Genomic DNA, 20,905 nt, shown 5'->3' on the forward strand with positions numbered 1-20,905 from the left:
TTGAGGTTGCCCTTTTTCAGTAGGGGTTTGACCGGTGACCACTGCTTTTCCTACCAGATATTTTGGCATAATACCGTCATGGCTGCTGTCGTTGCATCTCCTCCGTGCTTAATCAGCTCGGAAGGGACGTTGTCCACTACAGGGGATTTTCCTGGCTTAAGACTACTTCCTCCTCAGACTACGCACTGCATGGAAATCAGCGGATCCGCAAAACATCGCAACCATGACATGTTCTGATTAAAAATCTGTGTATGCAGCGTCGTAAGGCAGCTTAGGCACGACGATGCTACTGCCTCCACCCTCGATGGAAATGTGAAGACCATACAAATCATATGCCAGAATACCGCAAGTTGCTCCACAATTAATGAAACCAAGGCAATCGAAGGCGCATAACTGCATGTAACAATATATCATATTTGTCATTTGCAAACATGCACTCATCTTCTTCTGAATGCATATGACAGCAAAATAGGAAACCGTTTCATCTATCATAACCGCATACTTTGCAAGCTCATTTTGAATTCGTATCAACACCGACATTCGCAAAGTTTTATTAGAATTTCTAAACAAATGAATTCGCGTTGGATATACTATTGCTTTTATATAACGGGTTCAGCGTTGCAAATTGCGATCAGTACAATCTGGCATCTGCACTTTATCAATAGTGTAAAAAGCGTTACATTAAAAACTTCTTCAATCATGAATATCGTTTAAAGAAATTCTCTGCATCGCCCTATATTTTTTGCAAAACAAACATCCATTGATAAATATGTTCACACATGCACGCATGCAATTAATAATGTGACCTGCACACATGCAATTAATAATGTGAACTTCATTTAACTTCACTTCAAAGACGAACATGTCCTTCTGAGACTGAAACAATGAGTGTGTAATGGGAAAATGCCAATTATCATACTATCAGTGTGTTTATTTACAAGTATGACCATCCTAGATAAATCTTGTCTGTGTTCTGTATCAGTGTTGATTCCTAAAATTGAATGTCATAAACGAAGTCAAAAAATAAAATATATGATCGTTCATAATCCGATTTTAAATGCAATCCGTTCATGCTTTTGTTTAAAATCCTAACATGGTGAGCTAATTGTTTGGATTTAACTCTAGTTTAAGTTTGTTGTTAATGGAACTTTCGTTGATATTTGCATTTACAATCGCTAGAAATAATAAAATATACAAAAACTGCATTCAAGTTGATATCAGTCAGTAAGGTTTTTAATTTCAAAATAAGATACGAAATTGTATTGTTCTTCATGTAACTAAGCTTTTATTTTAGAAAATGTTTAGAGGAATCAAAGTTCATATTTGGTCATGTTATAAATAGAATCTTAGATTCGTGGTCATGTTGTATTGAATTTATTAAACTCGTCATCTAAATAAAGATAAAAACTCGGCAAGCCTCGTTTTTATCTTTATTTAGATGACTCGTTTAATAAATTCAATTCAAAACGACCACTCATGAAATATCTTAATTATATTTATAGAAACATAATGTCACAACTTTGTAATTGTTTTATATTATGTTATTGTGTTATGTATTATGGGCCGGAGGCCTTGATTTACTAATAAACTGTTCTGTTCTGCACGTTTAGTTTTGATTAGACATGTTTAAACATTATATTTATTATTATTTTAATTGTGTGTTTATATTTAACCTGATGACGTACCTCGTTCGGTGCAGTCACTTCTTAATATTATGATCATCTTTTATCTTTTTAATTATCCACATTGCTTGTAAATTTTGTCCCACTTCGTAGATCTAAGATTGCTAGATTTCAATATTCTTGCAAAATTATCATTTTATGAAGAATATTTGCCTTTTTATTGAATATATCTATACATCGTTACTGTTCAAAAATGAATGCGTACACAAAATATAAATTTTTCTTTGATAAACTGGATGAAAAAATGTGCTGTTTGATTGCGTCAAGTGTTTGATGTATGTAATATTTTTTTAAGCAAAACAGTGTACATGTACAATAAAACGATCGGTAAGCGTTATTATAAATTGTAGATATATTTGACGATGTATGTATACATGATATGAATGTCACAATAAACCTGTGCTTTTTGATTATTGGTTGTGATTACATTATTGTAATTGCTTTGATCAAATTATATCCTTTGAAAACATATGTTTCATGATATGATAATGATTCGCGTTTAATGCTTTTCCGTGGTTAATAGAGAATCACCATTGATTTAAAAACGATAATCCACTGTTCCAAACAATTAAAAATAACAGTGAAAATTATCGATAATGCCGCAATGATGTCGTTATTACCGCGAATTTCTTAGTTTATCCCTTTACAAAAGATGGAAAAGCATAACTCACATCAGTATAGTGGTTTCTGAAATTGACCGTCTCGAACCACATGTGATCATAAATAAAAAATTTCACTCCTGGCTTGGCCACTCGTTAAAATCTTAACTTCTTTAAGTGTTGATTATAAGAAACTAATAAATTGCCTCAATATGTGTATGTGATTTGACGTTGTTTTCGCAAGTATTCGCAAGTATTTTTGTTCTAAAATATATTATCATTTTCTTTTATCAAATTAGCAAATATCTGTGTAAAATATTTCTTTCAAATTATCACAAATGTATTAAACAAACCAGGAGATTTTTTACTCTAGGACTACAGGGGTCAATGGTTCGAGCCCTGTTGAGGGTTACTGTTTTCCTTTTTTTTTAATTGTATTATTGTTTCTTACTGGAGATTTTTAGGTGAAACGTTTAAATTTATCAATATATAAAGCATTTAATGACATGCTTCAATACATGCTTAATCTGTTAAACGGTCCCTTTAATAATGTTATTAATTTTACGATACTACCGTGACTTGCTGTACTAAATTTGAAATATGTTTGCCTTTTTCCTGATGTCAATCTCTTGCTCAGCTCACCCAACCGTCCGTCAGTATTTCCGCCCCAGAAGAGTTATTTGTGACCCATCATTTCGGCTAATTTCAAACGCCATGCGAATGTTAATAATAATAGAATTACCGGTGCACACATTATGAAATATGCTCTTCTACGATTGGAGCACGCCTTGCTATATATAATGGCTTTAGTCTGCACAGCTAGTTCATGTAAAGTGTTGATTTTGGAGAGTTGTTAATTCAATGAGAATAATTACAAACTGTTCGTACGAAATACAGCCATGATTTCAGTCGCTATCTTTTTTTAAAAACTGTGACATTAATGAATGAATTATATACGCATCAGCACGAAACTAATTAATTGTAATGGAAGCGTTGACAAAAGACTTTTAGTACTTCGACGAAGTATAACATATTGTTTTCTCCTGGCACTCAACTCTCACTTCTGATCCCGAGACATTGACCCAACCATATCTGGGTTACCGCTTGCTTCTGCTATCGAAAGAAACGAAGTGAGGGGATGTGACATTTAGCTTTAAATAACACTGATTGACTTCAATTTTCTATCGAAAAGTAATGTGCTTAGATGTTCCATTTATGAGACGCAATGTGATTTTTAAAGACCCGCGTCATGCGAAAATGGGTCCTATGCTATATGAGGGCGATTGCGCATCTCACAATCTGGCTAGGAGATACATATTCCTAATGAGACCATTAAGTCTTTCGTGATTGTACAATGGACAGCGTAGCGCCTGACCAGACTTCGCAATGGCGCACGCTGGGCTTGAGCTACGCTAGCCGATACGCCTTTAGACTGTCTGGATTTTCGGGTTAACAAACCGGACGTAATTGTTTTTGCTTTGTTAGTCTTGACAGTAAAATATTCAAACTCAAAATAACAAAGAACACATTCAAAACATATTCTGGATGGGATGTGTGTTATGCATTATTGGATACTTCCAAAGGAATGTAATACATTGGTCCGACCAGTCTTTCGAGTTGAGGTTTCGTGTTTCTTTAGAATAAATGGTAAGCATTGGATGCAAGTGCTTGCAAACAGTAAATATTCATAACAGTTAAAATTCCAGGTTCTTATAGAACTTACAAATACCCCTGAAGTGGTTTATTGTAACATTACTTCGTCGGACAAGTTGGTATTTACTGACACACAGAAGACGGCCAGACGCCAATAATGGATCCAGTATATCAAACACTATGCCAGCTGCCCAGCATGGCTAAATTTGAACTTGTATCAAACGTTATCATTATGCGCATAACACATTCGAACTCTGTACAGTATTTAATAACTATCGCCGTGTCAAAATTAACATACGAACACTGATAATTTATGTATCAGCTTGTGGTATGATTCGGATTGTAATAGACGTTGCAGGTCAGGTCAGTACAAGTAATTTGAATAATCGCAAACTAAAGAAACACATACAAAAACAGCCTAACCCATTTATGCCTAGTGGACTCTCCCATCCTTCTGAATTGGATCAATTTATTTCCAAAATTATGGATTTCTACTATATTCATTTCTATATTTCGAATATTTCTTACAGAAATTCTTTAAGCAAACAGCCCACACCTAGATGAGACGTCTCATCTGGGTCTACACTGTTTGCCAGGGCCTCTGTTTCTAGACGCTAGGCGTGCATGGGTTAAACGAGGATTGGGTCGTGAGTCTTTGTCTTAATTAGCTGCAGGTTGCTACAATACTTCTCTTTTACTAACGATAACTTGGAAGTCCAGTGGTTTCAGAGTTAGACCATACTTGCTGTCGACCTTTGGGGGAGCCTGCCCGGGAACAACTGAAAATCTGCAGCTTTGCAAAAGAACCGACAGAAACAAAAATATCTCAACTTTAGCCAGTGCTTCACCGGGACATCGCCGCTTTCCAGCGCCAAACGGCAGAACGAGATCGGCCTTTGATCTGTCCACTTGCGTGCACGTCTCGTTCAGGAACCGCATTGGATTAAACGCTTCCGGTTCGGGAAAAACTTCTGGTTCTCGGCTAAGAGACCATAGGTTAACAAACACTAACGTGTTCTCTTTTACGAAATGACCGTTGACCGTCGTGTCTTTTGTCGTGCTGTGTGGAAGAGCGAACGGGAAGATACACGAGTGTCGCATGATCTCCAGGATTGTGGCTTCGGTCAGCGGGAGTTCGGAGAAGTCGGCGAAGTTTGGATCGTTTGTGAGCCCGTACCGCGCCCGGATCTCCTGGTGCACGCGTTCTTGCCACTCCGGGTGAGTTATCAGGTAGAGTATCGACCAGTGTAGTGTGCATGAGATTGTGTCGAAACCGGCACCTACAATGAAGTTATTTTAATTACAATGAAAACACACACACATGAGTCTAAAGCCATGCCGGCCATTAATACAATTTTGCAAGCAAATAATTGTCATATATATTCAATTTAAGAGAATGAAACGATAGGCTGGCATGTGTTGGACATCAACTTTAGAACAAAGCGGAATTACCGGTTTACTTTTAAATCGAAGTAAACACAAGCATTGGATACGTACATGCAAATATCATATTTATATTATAAAAGATAATTATTGAGTAGAATGCTTGACGAAACGTTCTGATATTAATTAATTTAAATTAACAAAAGAAGTATTCAAATACTCACCTATGAGTTCTTGCAGAGTTATCATGATATGCTCATCCGTCAGGCCGACCGCCATTTTTTCAGAGTTTGGTATTTCCGCTGTCGCCTTGATAAGAGCATCCGTGATGTCTCGGATGTTTGATGGATCGTACGTCGCCAGATGCTCGCGCTGCTTTTTCTGGCAGAGAGCGTCCATGGTGTCCAGAATACGAAGGAACTTCCGGAAAGAGCTCTTGGTGAAGTGACGCATCCATGGCATAATGTCAACGGGGTTTCCTGAAAGACAAGGCCGCCATTGAAATTCAGTTTACAATTGTAACCGTTAGTTAAAAGGGGTCGTCCAACAGATTTCACGTTTTGGTAAATTGACAAGTTAAAAAAAAGTTGTTTCAGATTCGCAAATTTTCGTTTTAGTTATGATATTTTGTAGGAAATAGTAATACTGACGACACTTTCCGCCTAAACTTGATTTTCGGTAAGGAGGGACTTGAAACTAAAATTACAATAAAAGCGGAAAGTGTCGTCCCTGATTTGCCTGTGCGGACTGCACAGGTTAATCTGGGACGACACTTTACGCACATGCATTAAGCCCAGTTTTCTTAGAACGCGGCTCAAATCGGCTATTGCTCATGAATTATTGGTTTACATGTACGCATTATGCAATAGCTTTACAATAAGTGTTTGTGTTAATTAATATGATTTGTTCATTGTGCCACTATGACTTTATTTAAATCGTATCTTTTACAAACGTATACCAAATAATAACGATTACAAAATCGTAATTGTATATACATGATAGAACATGTCACAGGATTCATATAAAATCAGCATAACTCATTACAAAAAAAAATTACATCACACACTTACCCAGATGAATGTTATGATGGTGAATTCATGCAGTTAGTGTAGTTAACAGTTAAACTATAGCGTTACTTACCTGCTGCCACGAATGCCATGAATTCCGCATTGTTCTTGACAAGTTGTTGGAAGTCGGCGTCGTCGCGGCTGTAGCGTGCGCCAAAACACAGGGCGCAGATGATGTTGCCGACGGAGAGATATATCTCGTTGTGCGGATCGACGGGACGCCCGTTAGACGCTAGCAAGTTGTCTACCAGGAACCGCGCCTCGCTGACAATGGCCTCCTCAATCGGATTGTACTTCCTGTTCGCACAGAGCGCTAGAGAATTCTGGGCAATTTTCCTGTGCATTCTCCATCGCGCTCCAAAATTACAAAATCCCATGCTTTTGCCTTTAGCCAAAAATCGGAACGAGTAAAAATCGGGTCGGCCGCTAAAGTCGTCGCCTTGTTTCACCAGGGCTGATTTAATGGTCTTCCAGCCGTTGAGCACAACAGTGGGATAGGAGCCCATCTGGATCTGGTACACGTCGCCGTATTTCTCTCTCAGCGCCGTCAAGGCTTCGTGAGGCTTTCGACCCAGTTGTGGTAAGTTTCCCAGGATTGGCCATCCGACGGGACCGGGCGCCGAAGACGCCACAGACCTCTTGTTTTTTCTGATTAGCAAGCCCATCAAGGTGAAAAAGGCAAACAGAAACAGAAAAGTCGCATACATGTTCAGCCTACGATTTTGACCACTGTCCGTAAATTGAATCAATAAGGCTAGTTAGTTGAGATTCTTACATTTATACTAACCTCACTTTATATAACTGGTGCTACTTGATATTAAACTAATTACGTTAGTTAATTGTCTATCTGACAGATACCTTTTACTGACCTCTACGTGAACGCTGTTTGAAACGTAGAGACATATGTTTACAACTTACCATTTGTTAAAAAAACCAAAACACATGCCCCAACATGTGAGGAGGCCTACTTTGAAGTTACAAGTGAACTGTATGACATAAAGGACATCGGTTGTCTGGCCGTTCGTTCGATCGCTCGCTCCTCCCTTCTTTGATTCCTTAGTCCTTTCCTTTTTATTATATATGTTTTCAAGCATTTATTTGATCAAGAATTATTGCTGATTTTAGTGCTGCTGATCATGATGATGCAAACAATGTAAAACTGTAAACATGTACGTGACTTTTTTTTCATAAGGCTCATCTCTTAAACGCATCACTTAACGCTTCAAAAGCGGAGTCCAGGTGGAAATGAACATATCGATGTTAGCGCAAAACTTAATACTTCTCGCTATTAAATATAAATTAAGAAGTAGAAACGTACTAATTAAAACGTGTTCAAGTAAGTCTCGAAATGGTCTCAATAGCAGCAACCAATTAAATGTCCCGCTGATAAAAAATATTTCAAACTTTGTGTGAAAAACATTTTTTTTAAAGTAACAATTCGAAAAATAATTTATCTTATTTTCAATGTGTAAATGATTCATTGAATATCATGTATATACATGTATTTTTTATTTACATATAATTTTATATGTAGTTATGAGTTGATATAATTTAAAAATTAATTTAATTTATTATTAAAAATTCCAGTTCTTGAGTATAAAAGAAGGATCAATTATCGTTTAATATCCCTTAGGATCACTACATTGAGTTTTCATGTTTCCATTACTCATCTGAAAATTAATATAATTTATTATACAATGCAAGACTGCATACAATTTTATTTCATATTAATGCAACACACATGTCCCTTTAAATAAACCCAGTTACGAAACAGAAACGATTTGTTTTATGTATCGTATCGCTTTTAAAGATTTAAAGGTCAATTTCGCGCCAGACTTGTCACTTAAATTGTCGAGGTCGGTCATCTGTGTACACTGAACTATGACCGTATTTGTTATATGATAAGAAACTGCAAAAGCTTGTCTTCATTTTATACGAATATTCTTCTTATACGTGAAATATTATATTCTGTTTTAGTAAGTTTAAACCTATTTATTTTAGCTCGATTGCATCGAAAGCCTCAGGCTTATAAAAACGTCATTGAGTCCGTTTCTTGTAACCAGTACTTGGTGACTTTGGGGAAGATCTAGAGAACGCTCCCGAGTGGGGATCGAACCCGTGACCTCCCGATCGCTAGGCGGACACCTTATACATTACGCCAGGGCGAACTTATGCTGTTTTATGCTGTTGAATTCGGCTATATACAAAAAACGCAGGCGCATAATTATCAAAACAGACACATTCTATTCCAGACAAATGGCTTTTTAATCAAATAAAACAATTTTTTTAACATATATTATGCTTGTCTTCATATTTTAGAAAGTGCATGCATGTTATGTGGTGATGGTTATAAGTGTGGTGATTGTTGTTGATGTGGTGGTGGTGGTGGTGGTGGTGGTGGTGGTGGTGGTGGTGAGTGGTGGTGGTGGTGGTGGTGGTGGTGGTGGTGGTGGTGGTGGTGGTGGTGGTGGTGGTGGTGGTGGTGGTGGTGGTGGTGGTGGTGGTGGTGGTGGTGGTGGTGGTGGTGGTGGTTGTGGTGGTGGTGGTGGTGGTGATATGTGGATGTGGTAGTTCATATCCCGATACATATCATTATTGTTTTCATATTTCCAGTATTCGGAAGGGGTTATCAGTAGAGTTACGTCTTATTGTTTTATCGAAACTTGTTCGTCTCACTGTTTGGCAAGTGGTTTCTTGTCATAAATAAAGAACCGCATATCATAATGTGGTTTTTCTCTTGCTGGTTCAGCTAAAGTATTACTTTGCATATATTTTGTCTTAAGTTGTCACTTTTTAAAGGATATTGCTCATTTAGGGGAAACAGTTAAAGGGGCCTTTTCACAGTTTTTGGCATATTTTGAAGTTTGTCATAAAATGCTTTATATTGATAAATGTAAATATTAGATCTTAAAAGCTCCAGTAAAAAATCAAGAATAAAATTAAAACAAGAAAAAAAAAGTAGCCGGTACCAGGGCTCGAACCAGTGACCCCCAGAGTCCTGGAGTTAGTCTGAAGTAAAAACGCATTAGCCTTCTGGGCTATTCCGCCGTGTATACAAAAAAATGTATTTTATACCTTATAAAAGCAATCTTCGTAGTTTCGTAAATTTAAACGACAACAACAGAACTCTCCAAATTATTCAATCGTGTCGCGTTGCAACGCTTTATAATTGTTAGGTTTTCAAATCGTCAAAAGATTCATATAATGGCTATATTGGACTACGGTAAATGTTCAGTAATACTGTTTCCTCACAAATATCTTAATTAAAACGAAAATTTGCGAATCTGAAACAACTTTTTTCAATATTATCAATTTACCAAACCGTGAAAAGATCCCTTTAAATAAATACAAAATCGGGTACACAAACATACACAATGGCTCGTCTATTATTACGTTTCACTTTGTGTGCCCATTTTCAAAATGAATGTGCTATGAAAATTTCGCTTCGCCAACAAAGTTTATTGCGTTGAATCTGAATAAGCAATGACTGTCCAAAACTAGTCTCACACTTCAATTAAACTCAACTCAAGGTCAACTGGCATTCCTCGCTAAAGGGCCGTCACCCTGCAGATGTCGAAGAAAACATACCCAAATGTGTTTATTATAGCAATATCAGTTTTACTTTTCGTGATTTCCATGCAAAAAATACATCCGACCAATAAAGAGGATATATTCCTCGACTCAACATGGCGCAAAACATTACACTTTGTAAATATAGTTGCAGAACACTGATTGGTTAGATTGTTTAGACATTAAGGAATTCGTGAAATATATGATACAGAGAGTATGTGTTGTATAAAAATGAAAATAATGCGCGATTAACAGCGCATATTTACATTAATCATCCAAACAAAAGAGTTTGAATTAATGAAACACTTTCTGTAAATGGTAATTTTTAAGTATGGTTCTTAGTGTTATTATATGATGTGTGCAAATTTTATGGAACAATTATATTAAAGACACATCTATTACAAACAAAGCGTAATTAAAAAAAATGCATCAAAATACTTTAAGGAATACCACAGTAGGTTAGCGTGTGGCTATGATATTTATTAGTAAACAACTAAAAACGTCATTTTGAATAAAAAATAAACAATTTATAACGAAAAGTCAACTGAAGTGTTATGGTTACAAAAGGCGCTAGACATTTAGTTTTGATGCATCATGTAAAGGCAAGAACGGTAAGAATGTTTTTTCATAAGTTTTTTTGAATTATGGTACCGAGGTCCAATGACTTTGCAGGGAAAATGCACATTACTCCGTAAAGATTTCAGTATTGGATCGGGTCAGATCGTCGACGAGTAAGTCACGCGAGTTGTGTATCGTATTATTTCTTAAAATTATACCCAGCATTTGTAAAAGGTATTGCAAGCTGTGCACATTTCCAAAAAGGAAATTCATTGCTGCGTTTTTTTAAGACCGAGTTCATGGAAATCGTTGCACAATTGATGAAGTAATGGTTGTTCAAAGCGATGCACCTATGTTCGGGTCATTTTGAGTTGAATACCTTGTTATATATATACTTGATAGTTAAATATTTTGTTCAGAGAAGTTGATTTTTCGTTATTAATTGATTATTTTTTTATTTAAAATGATATTTTTACTTATTAAATCACAGCCACGCGCTAAAAACATGTGAGGAATACATAAAGGTAATAGAGACATGTGAATGACCTAAATGTAATATATGTATGATACGTAATATGGTTCCGCTTCAACGCCGATTTCCATATCTTGTAGGGACCGCCAGATGATTATCAATGATAGAAAGAGTCACTGGCGGCTGCTCCGTTACTTGACTGTCACACATGGAGTTGTTGTTCTGGCGGCTAAAGTGCGAATGCGAGGACGCGGGATCGTTGCTTTTGGTTTTCCTCTCCGTTGAAAGAAACTCGCCCTTGCTTAGCTGCTTCTTGCGTATGATACAGTACACTATCAGATTCAGTATACCGCCGATGTTCGAAAACGTGGTCACCATGTGGTGCACAGGCTGCGGAACCACGTCCACGACGAGATTCCAGACGCCATACAGCGCCATGGCCCACCACTGGACAAAGAACGCCGCTACGAACATGGACATGGCGCGGGCGGCGCGGTGGGAAGCTCGCATAGCGGTGGACATTTTGCCCAGGTTTTGGCGGATTTCGCGACATTGCTCGTGAATGCGCTTCCACGTGAGCACGTAAAAGATGACGTTCATAACGAGCACAAGGAGGAGCGGGACCGTGGTGAAACAGATGTTCGTGATCACTCCCTTTATGCCATCAAAGTAACAACTGAAAATACAAAAAGGTGGGTGTGGGAATACTAAAAACCGCTGTGACAATGCATTTGTTGTGCCGAATTCGCAATTTATCTCAAATAACACTTCATTGACTTGATATAAACGGATCTCATATAAAATGCAATGTATTTTTCCCTTATTGCAAATAAACAGAAAAAACAATCAATACATTTTCTGCATTTGGTTAAGTATCTGGAAAGCCTACTGTTTGCATCAAATATGACAAACATCCAAATAATATAATAATTAATAAAAAGCTAAGTTACGAGCATTTTACCTGAAAAACATTTTATTCATACACATATACATTGTCACGCCTTTTTTTGTTTTCTATCTCTAAGTTAACCAATACCTAAATTATAAATTAGGTACAAAAGAGAAATCAAACTCAAACTTATACTGTGTCTTTATAGTTCGACTGTCCAAAGCTGAATGTCGGAAAACCGCCAAACACACTTGTTCAAACGATGAAAATTATATTTATGTTCTGTATATATTTTCATAAACCAGAGCGCTTTAGGACCAAATTGTACGCCGATTTGTTAAAAAATATGGCCCACAATTGACTCTTTTCTTTCTTTGAGAGCAAGACAAATACTTTGAAAATTGTTAAAACATTGTAGGTTCTAAACGAAATCTTAATTAAAACGACGCATGCTTTTGTGAAACGTTTACAACATCCAAACCAGCACGTCTTTTTTGCAAAGAAGAATAAGTGATTCGGTGAATCGTACGATGATACAAAATGCATTATCAAAACAAGGTTTATAGGGCTTTAACAAATATTACAAGGTGTTTATATCTTATTAAAGGGATACAACGTACAGCTTTTAAATATATTGTTGAATAGTGTTGTACCGGGCTATGCCTCTTTCGCATCATGTTTCAAATGTTAAGAACATATTGAATTGTACAACGAGTTACGATAACTAATATACATTGTCCATGAAATACGAGAACAATAATCGGGTGATACGATTTTCAAGAAAATAACGGTGAAATCACATACACGGGAACGTCTCGTTGATATGCATGTAATTCGACTAGTACTCACTAATACAATACTGTCACTTAACTTCTATGGATTGTGTGGGCCAGTTTTGGGATTAAATGTCGATTCTTTGTAAAATATCTTTTTAAAATACATGTATGTAAAATGCGCTAAGAGATATGGTTGGCTCCAAGCATGGGTCTATCTGCCGCCATTATACACAAATTGACGATGTCTTTTTAAACATGGTTTAAAGTATTTTTTAAATTCATTCAACCAAACACAATTAGTTCAATTTTAACGATATAATCACATATTTGTATAAAATAAGAAAATGTAATAAACTGATAGTCCATGGTACAATGAGGTAAGCCGTGCCTCCTTGTTTCTGATCAAATAAAAATGTATTGTTGTGCATGCATCTCCGCCATGCAATATTGAGCAGACTTCATCAGCTTGCTTTTTCTCGTCTTCCGCCATGCAATATTGAGCAGACTTCATCAGCTTGCTTGTTCTCGTCTTCCGCCATGCAATATTGAGCAGACTTCATCAGCTTGCTTGTTCTCGTCTTCCGCCATGCAATATTGAGCAGACTTCATCAGCTTGCTTGTTCTCGTCTTCCGCCATGCAATATTGAGCAGACTTCATCAGCTTGCTTGTTCTCGTCTTCCGCCATGCAATATTGAGCAGACTTCATCAGCTTGCTTGTTCTCGTCTTCCGCCATGCAATATTGAGCAGACTTCATCAGCTTGCTTGTTCTCATCCGAAGCGGGCAATGGACCAGATTGTATCATATAACGAATATGTTTTCATGTTTGTTTAAATTATACATTCCCTTCTTCTTCTATGTAATAGATAGTACAATTTGTTATCACAATAAAGAATAATTTACGTCTATTAGGGACATAACGCGTACAAGTTCACCGGATTTAGGGATGGCACCGAATATCCAAATATTAGAATATTCGAAAATCGGCCGAATATTCGATTCCAAAATTCATATTCGAATATTCTATTTTTATGCAAAGACACTTCCAAAAAAGTACATGTACAAAGTCGCAGTTTTGGATTCCATTATAAGTCATTGCTTTGATAACAGCTGCCATTAATGAACGAGGTTATAACTGGCAAACGGGAGGGTATAAGGAGAGGGACCAAGCGTAAATTTTCTCTCGTTTCAGAGTTATGCAATATGTACAAATTATTTTCTGAAAATCAGTCTAATATGAAAGTCAATTTATGTGAAACAATGACGTTTATTGATAAACATTAACAAAATCTGTGTTTTTACAGGTTTTTCAACCTCAGCTGTCAATTGTATAAACAGTGGTTAATATTAACTGTAGTTACTTGATTAGCGCAGTTATTTACATGGATATGTTACCGCCATATAATTGTATTTGTATAAACGATGGTTACTCCGTTATAACCTAACCATTGAACTTTGTTAACTTATCACTGTAAAATACCAACAACGCAATCCTGAAAATGACGTCGTTTTCGCGAAATTTGTCAGACGAACCTTGTCCAATATAGCCTTTGACTCTGTCACAAAAGAAATAAGCGAACAACGGGCTTAAACCTTTAGTGTCCGAGAGGTGGACGTTTTTAAGAACTTATTGAACAAATCTTCATAAAATCAAAGCAAATAAAAGCGGTCAGTCGTTACCTAATAATTAATGGACACCATGCTCGGTGTAGTCAGAACAGAACATAACAGAACAAAACGTTTATTTTCGCCCAAGTATACAAAATATACAATTAGGGCAATATAACAAAGCAAGAATATTTAGTAAAAGATAAACTTCCAAACTTTCGTTGTAGTCAGAAACTTGGTATAAGACATTATTTAAAGCCTCATTAACACTCAAAATCAACGAATATTTCGTAAACTATTTCATAACATAAAGTTAAACCATACAAAATCAGTGTTCCTTAAACCGATAGCCAAAATTCGAACGCTAGATGTGGTCTGGTAACATAGATTTAACAAGATACAATGTTACCATACCACATCTATCGTTGAAGGTTTGGCTATTATAAGTAACACTGTTTTGTATGGTTACACTTCATTTTACGAAATAATTTACGAAATATTCGTTGATTTTGAGTGTTAATGGGGCTTTAAAAGGATCTGTCCTGGTTATGATGTTTACGCATTAAAACGCAAATCTCATTAATTTATCGTGATGATATAACTATTTTGATAAATTTACATTTATTTAGCGACACGTATTCAATACACAAGGACCGAAGTATTGTGCAAAGTAGCAATACGACGAAACGAACACATAAAGTTTAATATATGTCGTCACAAGATTTATTATCGAATCCCGGGTAAATACAGTTTCATGCAATTGCAGTGCACGTTTTGCAGCAATAAAACGAAACTTAAACATGCTTTTTACATAATTTCATGAAATTTATTATCGAATTCCGCCTGTTTACAATTTTAAGCAATAAAAGTGTGCGTTTTGCAACACTGCGTTTTGCAAGATAGATTCTATATTTGAAATATGAAATGAGAAAAATACACATAAAATAATTCTTCGGAACGAAAGCACTTGCATTGAACATCAAATTAACTGCAGTTTTTATTTTAGAAGCTAATATGTATTAAATGTTCATGTCATTGAGCATTAAATATTGGGGACTTAAAATGATAACTACATTCGTTTCAAGTTACCGAATTAATATACGTACCATCACTAAAATTAAGTTTCAGTTAAGCTTTATTTAATTTAATTCCCGCATAGTTGATAAGTCTTCTTATTGTTTTATTCATTCAGCTAACCGTACCTTATATAGCTTGAATAGCGATTTGTTGTGAACTTATAAAAGGTTTAAACGAATATCGGCGCAAATTGTTTTTTATCGGGACGCCGGGTCAATCAACCAAATCGAGGTCCCGTCGAGATCTGGCATATATGTTTTAATTCCGCTATTGATATATCAAATCAATGATAATCTGATCAGAATTTATGTTCTCAAATTAATACCAATTAAATCGTTGTGGTTCTTAATTCCAGAAAAAAATAGCGAAATCAAAAGCATGCATATGATCAATGGAAAGTAATCCAAATAAATTAGACGTATTGTAATAAATTAGAATTACGGTAATGTGTTTCCCTGAAATATCTTACATCTTATGAAACTAAACAGTATTTATTTAAAAAGAAGAGCATAATAATTAATGACCTTAAACAAATATATATTACTCTATCCAACTTTTCAAAGCTGCACATACGATACGATTTATAGTGGCATTTGTGGCAATCAGGAATAGTAATTTGCTCCGGACGGTCATAGGTTCGGACATTTTAATATAAGGTTTAAAAATCGAATATTCGAATATATTCGAATAATGACAAACGAATATTCGAATATCATTTCCAGTATTCGTTCCCGTTTTTAACCGGAATACATCCAAAAACATTACTATTATTATTTACTATGTTCGCCAATCTTAATTTCAAAACGGTTTGTTATCATGTGCCGTGCATTTTAACGTTGTCCATGATTTTCAAAAAGGTCATCATCTTTACCGGTACTCATGTGAAACTTTGGTAATCAGAAGACATATTTTTGTTTCAAAGTTAAATACAAAAACTGTCGACGATTTATTGGCGTCGCTCTGGAGAGCGGCGACTAGTATGTAATGCTTTTTTTTTCGCTTATGGGAGGAGACGGGTTCAATCCCGGGTTCCGGCACGAATGGAACAGTTCGGCGGCTGACATTTTTTTCAATATAATAAAGCTTTTTTTTATGTAAACATTTTAACATCCATTTTACTACAATTGGACATTTTTATTAAAATTTATGGATGCCGCGTGGTGACAACTTTAATTAAAATTTCTTACATACTTAAATATCTTATAAAAAATACACGTGTTTTTGTATTAACAAATAAATGCAAAAACAATATCTATTATCCATGTATTTTTATGGTTGTCTATCATAGGCCCTAAGTACTATCACTACCACATATAGAGCGCGAAGCGCGACACAATGAGATGCGATAAAGAAAGCAGCCGCTTATCAAGGAGGAGCTGTGTCCCAGCAACCAGTTTCCCTAGAGTCAAGCACTCCTCGGAGTTTTTTTTAAGAACCACATATAGAGCGCAAAGCGCGACACGTATTACTAATTTACTATCCAGGTGGTATGGGCCCTTTAGCATTATCCGACCATTTCGTCCATACTTATCTTTTTAGAATTTGAGAAATTTTGAAATCGTTGTTCGAAGTCCAAAATTTTCATCCGATTGTCCCCAAACTTGCACAGTTTTTTAATCAATTAGGACCCAACCCAAACTCTATATGAGCAATATCGGACCATAAGTACAGAATTATGTCTCTTTGAATTCAAAAATAAAAGTGAAAAACTGCTTGGTTAGGTGATTATGTCAACATTTTTCATCAGATTCTTTCCAAACTTACAGTGTCTTCATATCAATGAGCATTTTTACCTCATTTAAAATGAGAAACATCGGGACAATAAGTCCAGTTTTTTTTTCTATTAAATTTGACAAAATAAACAATTTCCACTTGTTTAAAAGATTTCATAACTTTTGTCTGAATCTTTATAAACTTGTTAAGTGTTTTATATCAGTATTACTCGAACCCTATTGAAAATGGTGAATATCGGAGCAATAAATCTATCATGATCTTTTACTGAATTTCAAAGTATTGTGAAATGCAGCTTCTTCATGCAATTTACAGTTTTCCTTCATTGTTTTTCAAACTTAAACAGTGTTTTCATATCAATGAGTACTCAACCCCTATCGTAAATGAGCAAAGTAAGCATAAGTTCAGAATCATCTCCCCTTGAAGTTGAAAAAATATGAAATTACACTTACAAGATGAAGCAGATTTTTAAAAACCTACACAGTTCTGTTCCATTAATGAAAACTGCACACGGATGCGAGTAAAAAAAGAAAACCAATGTAAATAAAATGAACTATGAAATATTTGGGGGTTACAACACAAAATCATAGATAATGGTTATTTGTGGGTTATAACACAACATCGTAAATAATGGTTATTTGGGGGTTATATCACAAAAGCATAGATAATGATTTTACCAGTATCTTTTTCTATTTTGTTTAATATAATCGGCCAATATATTAATATTTACATTAAAAAAAATCGTTCCATGTAACTTCATTGAGTGCCTTTTACGCTGAAATTCCCGACGCCCTTTGATGCTTTGCATCAATACTTATCTTGTTTTAAATGCATTCCATTTATTAAACAAGGAATGTAAAGGGAATTTTGTGTTAAATATATATCGCCATGGTGTTTTGTATATATTGTACTTACAAAGCTCCGTTTGTTCCTAGTTGCCCCGCGATTCCAGCAATACTAGCGCCAATAAACGGAGCACCGAAGGTCCAGGCCAGCAGTCGCCAGTCGTACCTTCCAAACTCCAGATTCTTGTTGAAATACAATAGCATAAAGGCGTTGATAGCAACGATATTGACCATCAAGTTCTGTGCTGTGATGAACAGTGCGAGATTGAAGCCGTAGAACTCACACAGTCTCTTTGGATACACGTGGTTTTTTGCGATGGCGATGTGCAAGTGGTCTGTGAAGTGGGACACGTTGAAGAGTGCGTCGCACAAAGCGAGGTAAACCACGAATCTCTCGCTCTTGGACCACTTCGTGAAGAAAGACTTATAGCCTCGACTGCGGAAGATCAACACGATGGCGATCACAGCACATACGAAACTAGTGACGATACACATCATAGCCGGAATGTGGATGTAGTAGAATGTCCCATTGTCCAAACCGTACACAGGCAGGTCGTAGCCATTCCTAAGCTTACGAAAAGCAAGAGTTGAGTTATCCATCACTATGTCAACGCTGAATGTATAAATGAAAACAATAGTAGTCCGTTTTAAAATGACATATGTTTAGTCGCATATGGTGTACGTGATCGTGAGTCTGTTATTATTTAGTTGTTTTACATTATTATTTGTTTCCTAGTGAAACTGTTTACCGTAAGTTGATGACCTGTATCGCTAAGAAATCGATGAATTCAACTCGATCAGTTCAAGCTTATCCTTTTCAAAGGGAAAACAATCGAGTGTTTCAATCCCTTTTTCCGGACTATACTTCCGTCTGACAAGTAGTTACGATTTTGAAAGCACGCACCAAACTTTAAAGCTGCAATGCAAATACACATACAACGAATACGTTAACACATGTCGCGAATTTAAATAAGATTTTTGTATTTACTTATACCGTCCGAATAAACGACAACTTCATATGAATGTTCTAATATTCAAGGCGCATGGGATTGTTATAATTGCTCGTGTTTGTATAGTTTATCATAATTTAAATGAGCCGAACAACGATTTACGTTTAACATCAAAGGTAAAGAATTTAATAAAGTGGCTCCTATTCAAGTGCATGTATGTAAATGTCTGCCAAGTAATACTACATTGTTAATCGTGTTAATCACGTGAAAACGTTGTGTATAAAGATTACTCTTGAATTTACACAGGTTGTATATGTTTAAAACTCCCTCAACGCATACACTATGGATTAGAAAAGATTCCAGAACAACTAACAAACGCTTTTAAATTTTACCGTCGATGTTTGAAAGCGGACAAAACACTCACACATACATTTTTCCAAAATGGGTTTGCTGTTTTAGCGTTAATACGGAAATGAATGTATTAATGAATTTATTTGTTTTATCAGTTCCCGCACTATAAGCATGTCGCAAAACGACAAATTATTGATATTTACACGTGTGGTGTTATTCCTTTACACTCAGTTAACAGAATTCGCACGATTGTACTTTGTAAACGAACAATGTCCAAACGTATATATATACACTGATATGAATAAATAAATATAAATTATCGCAAGCTTTAAATTAGCGGAAGCTAAATTGGTTGTTAGCACTTTGTTTATGTCTAAATTGATTGTAAACACTTTCTGTTACAAATAGAAATATCCAAATACAACCTTAACCAAAACAAAGCGTTTAATTATATTTATATTTTTACAAAAGTATAAGTAAACAAAACTTTCTCGACACGAAATATGAATCCCGACATACAGTTATGTGTACATGTACATTAATAGTTTGTGCTTTGAAATTTATTTTTGTTATTTATAAATTGAGATATAATAAGAGGAAGAAAAAGTAAAGTGCATTAAACAAATCACTGGTTGCACTAAGGCTTAATCCTTAATTATAAACACTGAGGAATTCAAATTTGTAGACACACTCGACAAACTGGCTGTATGTTTTATGGTTTATTTACATTACCTAAAGTCAGTCGAGATGATATTATTATTTATTTGGAATCAAATTTGGTTTAAAACAGTCATTGTAACCAACTAAAATGTAAGTAAATATCAGTATTATATGAATGATTAGAAATAATCGAAATCTCAAACAAAAATTAGCAAATATTTGAATCCGTTTTCACTTCGTTCTTTTATCTGTGATCACATTTACCGATATTTTTCACCAAGGGACAACACAATTCATGATTTTCGAAAATTGAACGATTTTACATTCCAGTTTAACAAGTCAGAGTCCCTGTCGGTTATGGAAGATTTAAAACACTACACAATTGAGAGAGAAAACACAGTTGTTGCATTGTCTTTTGTCGTCTTCCCAGATTTCGCCAAGACCTGTGCAAATTCACCGAATATTTTGTTTTGAATGTTTTATTTTACTCAATGAATAGCTTCTATAATGAATCTACAAGAAAATGTGATATAAATGGTTGTTTGAAACAATGATATTTTGATAATGTAAAACTGTCTATATGATCAAGAATTCTATTAAGCACTTTCACACATTTAATAATGATGCGAATTCAATGTTTTGTCAACAAGCATCCTTTTCAAGTGAAAAGGAATCGAATCAGGCAACATGCGTCATTTCATTGCATTTTAGGCCTTTGCTGGTCATAAATGTATGGTTACCTTTGTTTTCAATATTTTAACGAATCAAGCAACACGCACCATTGTGTTTCAAGTATAGGTTTTGAATAAAAATCAGTGAAATAACGGATGTTGAATCAATCGATTCACGATAACGGGTTAATGGAGTTTTGGAAAAGAAATCTATTGAATTCGTGTCAATGTTGGATATGGAAGAGTGCTTTAAAGAATCGAAACCATATACGCAGCTCTGCGATGTCATCTCATTAGTTCAAAGAACAATACATATCACCCACCTCATTTGTTCTAGATACATCATATAACTTATCCATGCAT

The 20,905-nt window shown here is 35.5% G+C and overlaps 2 protein-coding genes across 3 annotated transcripts; both read right to left on the reverse strand.

The window, feature by feature from the left end:
- Nucleotides 1-4,539: 4,539 nt before the first annotated feature.
- Nucleotides 4,540-7,346, reverse strand: LOC127876910 (cytochrome P450 1A1-like). Its single transcript, XM_052422420.1, has 3 exons — nt 6,458-7,346; nt 5,542-5,796; nt 4,540-5,214 (listed from the first exon to the last, which is right to left on the reverse strand). The coding sequence occupies exons 1-3, from the start codon at nt 7,089-7,091 to the stop codon at nt 4,613-4,615; spliced, it is 1,491 nt and encodes a 496-aa protein (XP_052278380.1). The 5' UTR covers nt 7,092-7,346; the 3' UTR covers nt 4,540-4,612.
- Nucleotides 7,347-9,766: 2,420 nt separating this feature from the next.
- On the reverse strand, nt 9,767-19,854 carry LOC127876915 (uncharacterized). Of its 2 annotated transcripts, XM_052422426.1 has the most exons (3): nt 19,708-19,854; nt 17,981-18,480; nt 9,767-11,660 (listed from the first exon to the last, which is right to left on the reverse strand). In XM_052422426.1, exons 1-3 carry the CDS (start codon nt 19,726-19,728, stop codon nt 11,099-11,101), a joined length of 1,083 nt encoding a protein of 360 aa, XP_052278386.1. In that variant the 5' UTR covers nt 19,729-19,854; the 3' UTR covers nt 9,767-11,098. The 2 variants fall into 2 exon arrangements, with proteins under 2 accessions (XP_052278386.1, XP_052278385.1); XM_052422425.1 differs by lacking the exon at nt 19,708-19,854 and having other exon boundaries at nt 17,981-18,665.
- Nucleotides 19,855-20,905: the final 1,051 nt, after the last annotated feature.

This window comes from Dreissena polymorpha, chromosome 4 (assembly GCF_020536995.1).
Source record: "Dreissena polymorpha isolate Duluth1 chromosome 4, UMN_Dpol_1.0, whole genome shotgun sequence".
Lineage (NCBI taxonomy): Eukaryota > Metazoa > Mollusca > Bivalvia > Myida > Dreissenidae > Dreissena > Dreissena polymorpha.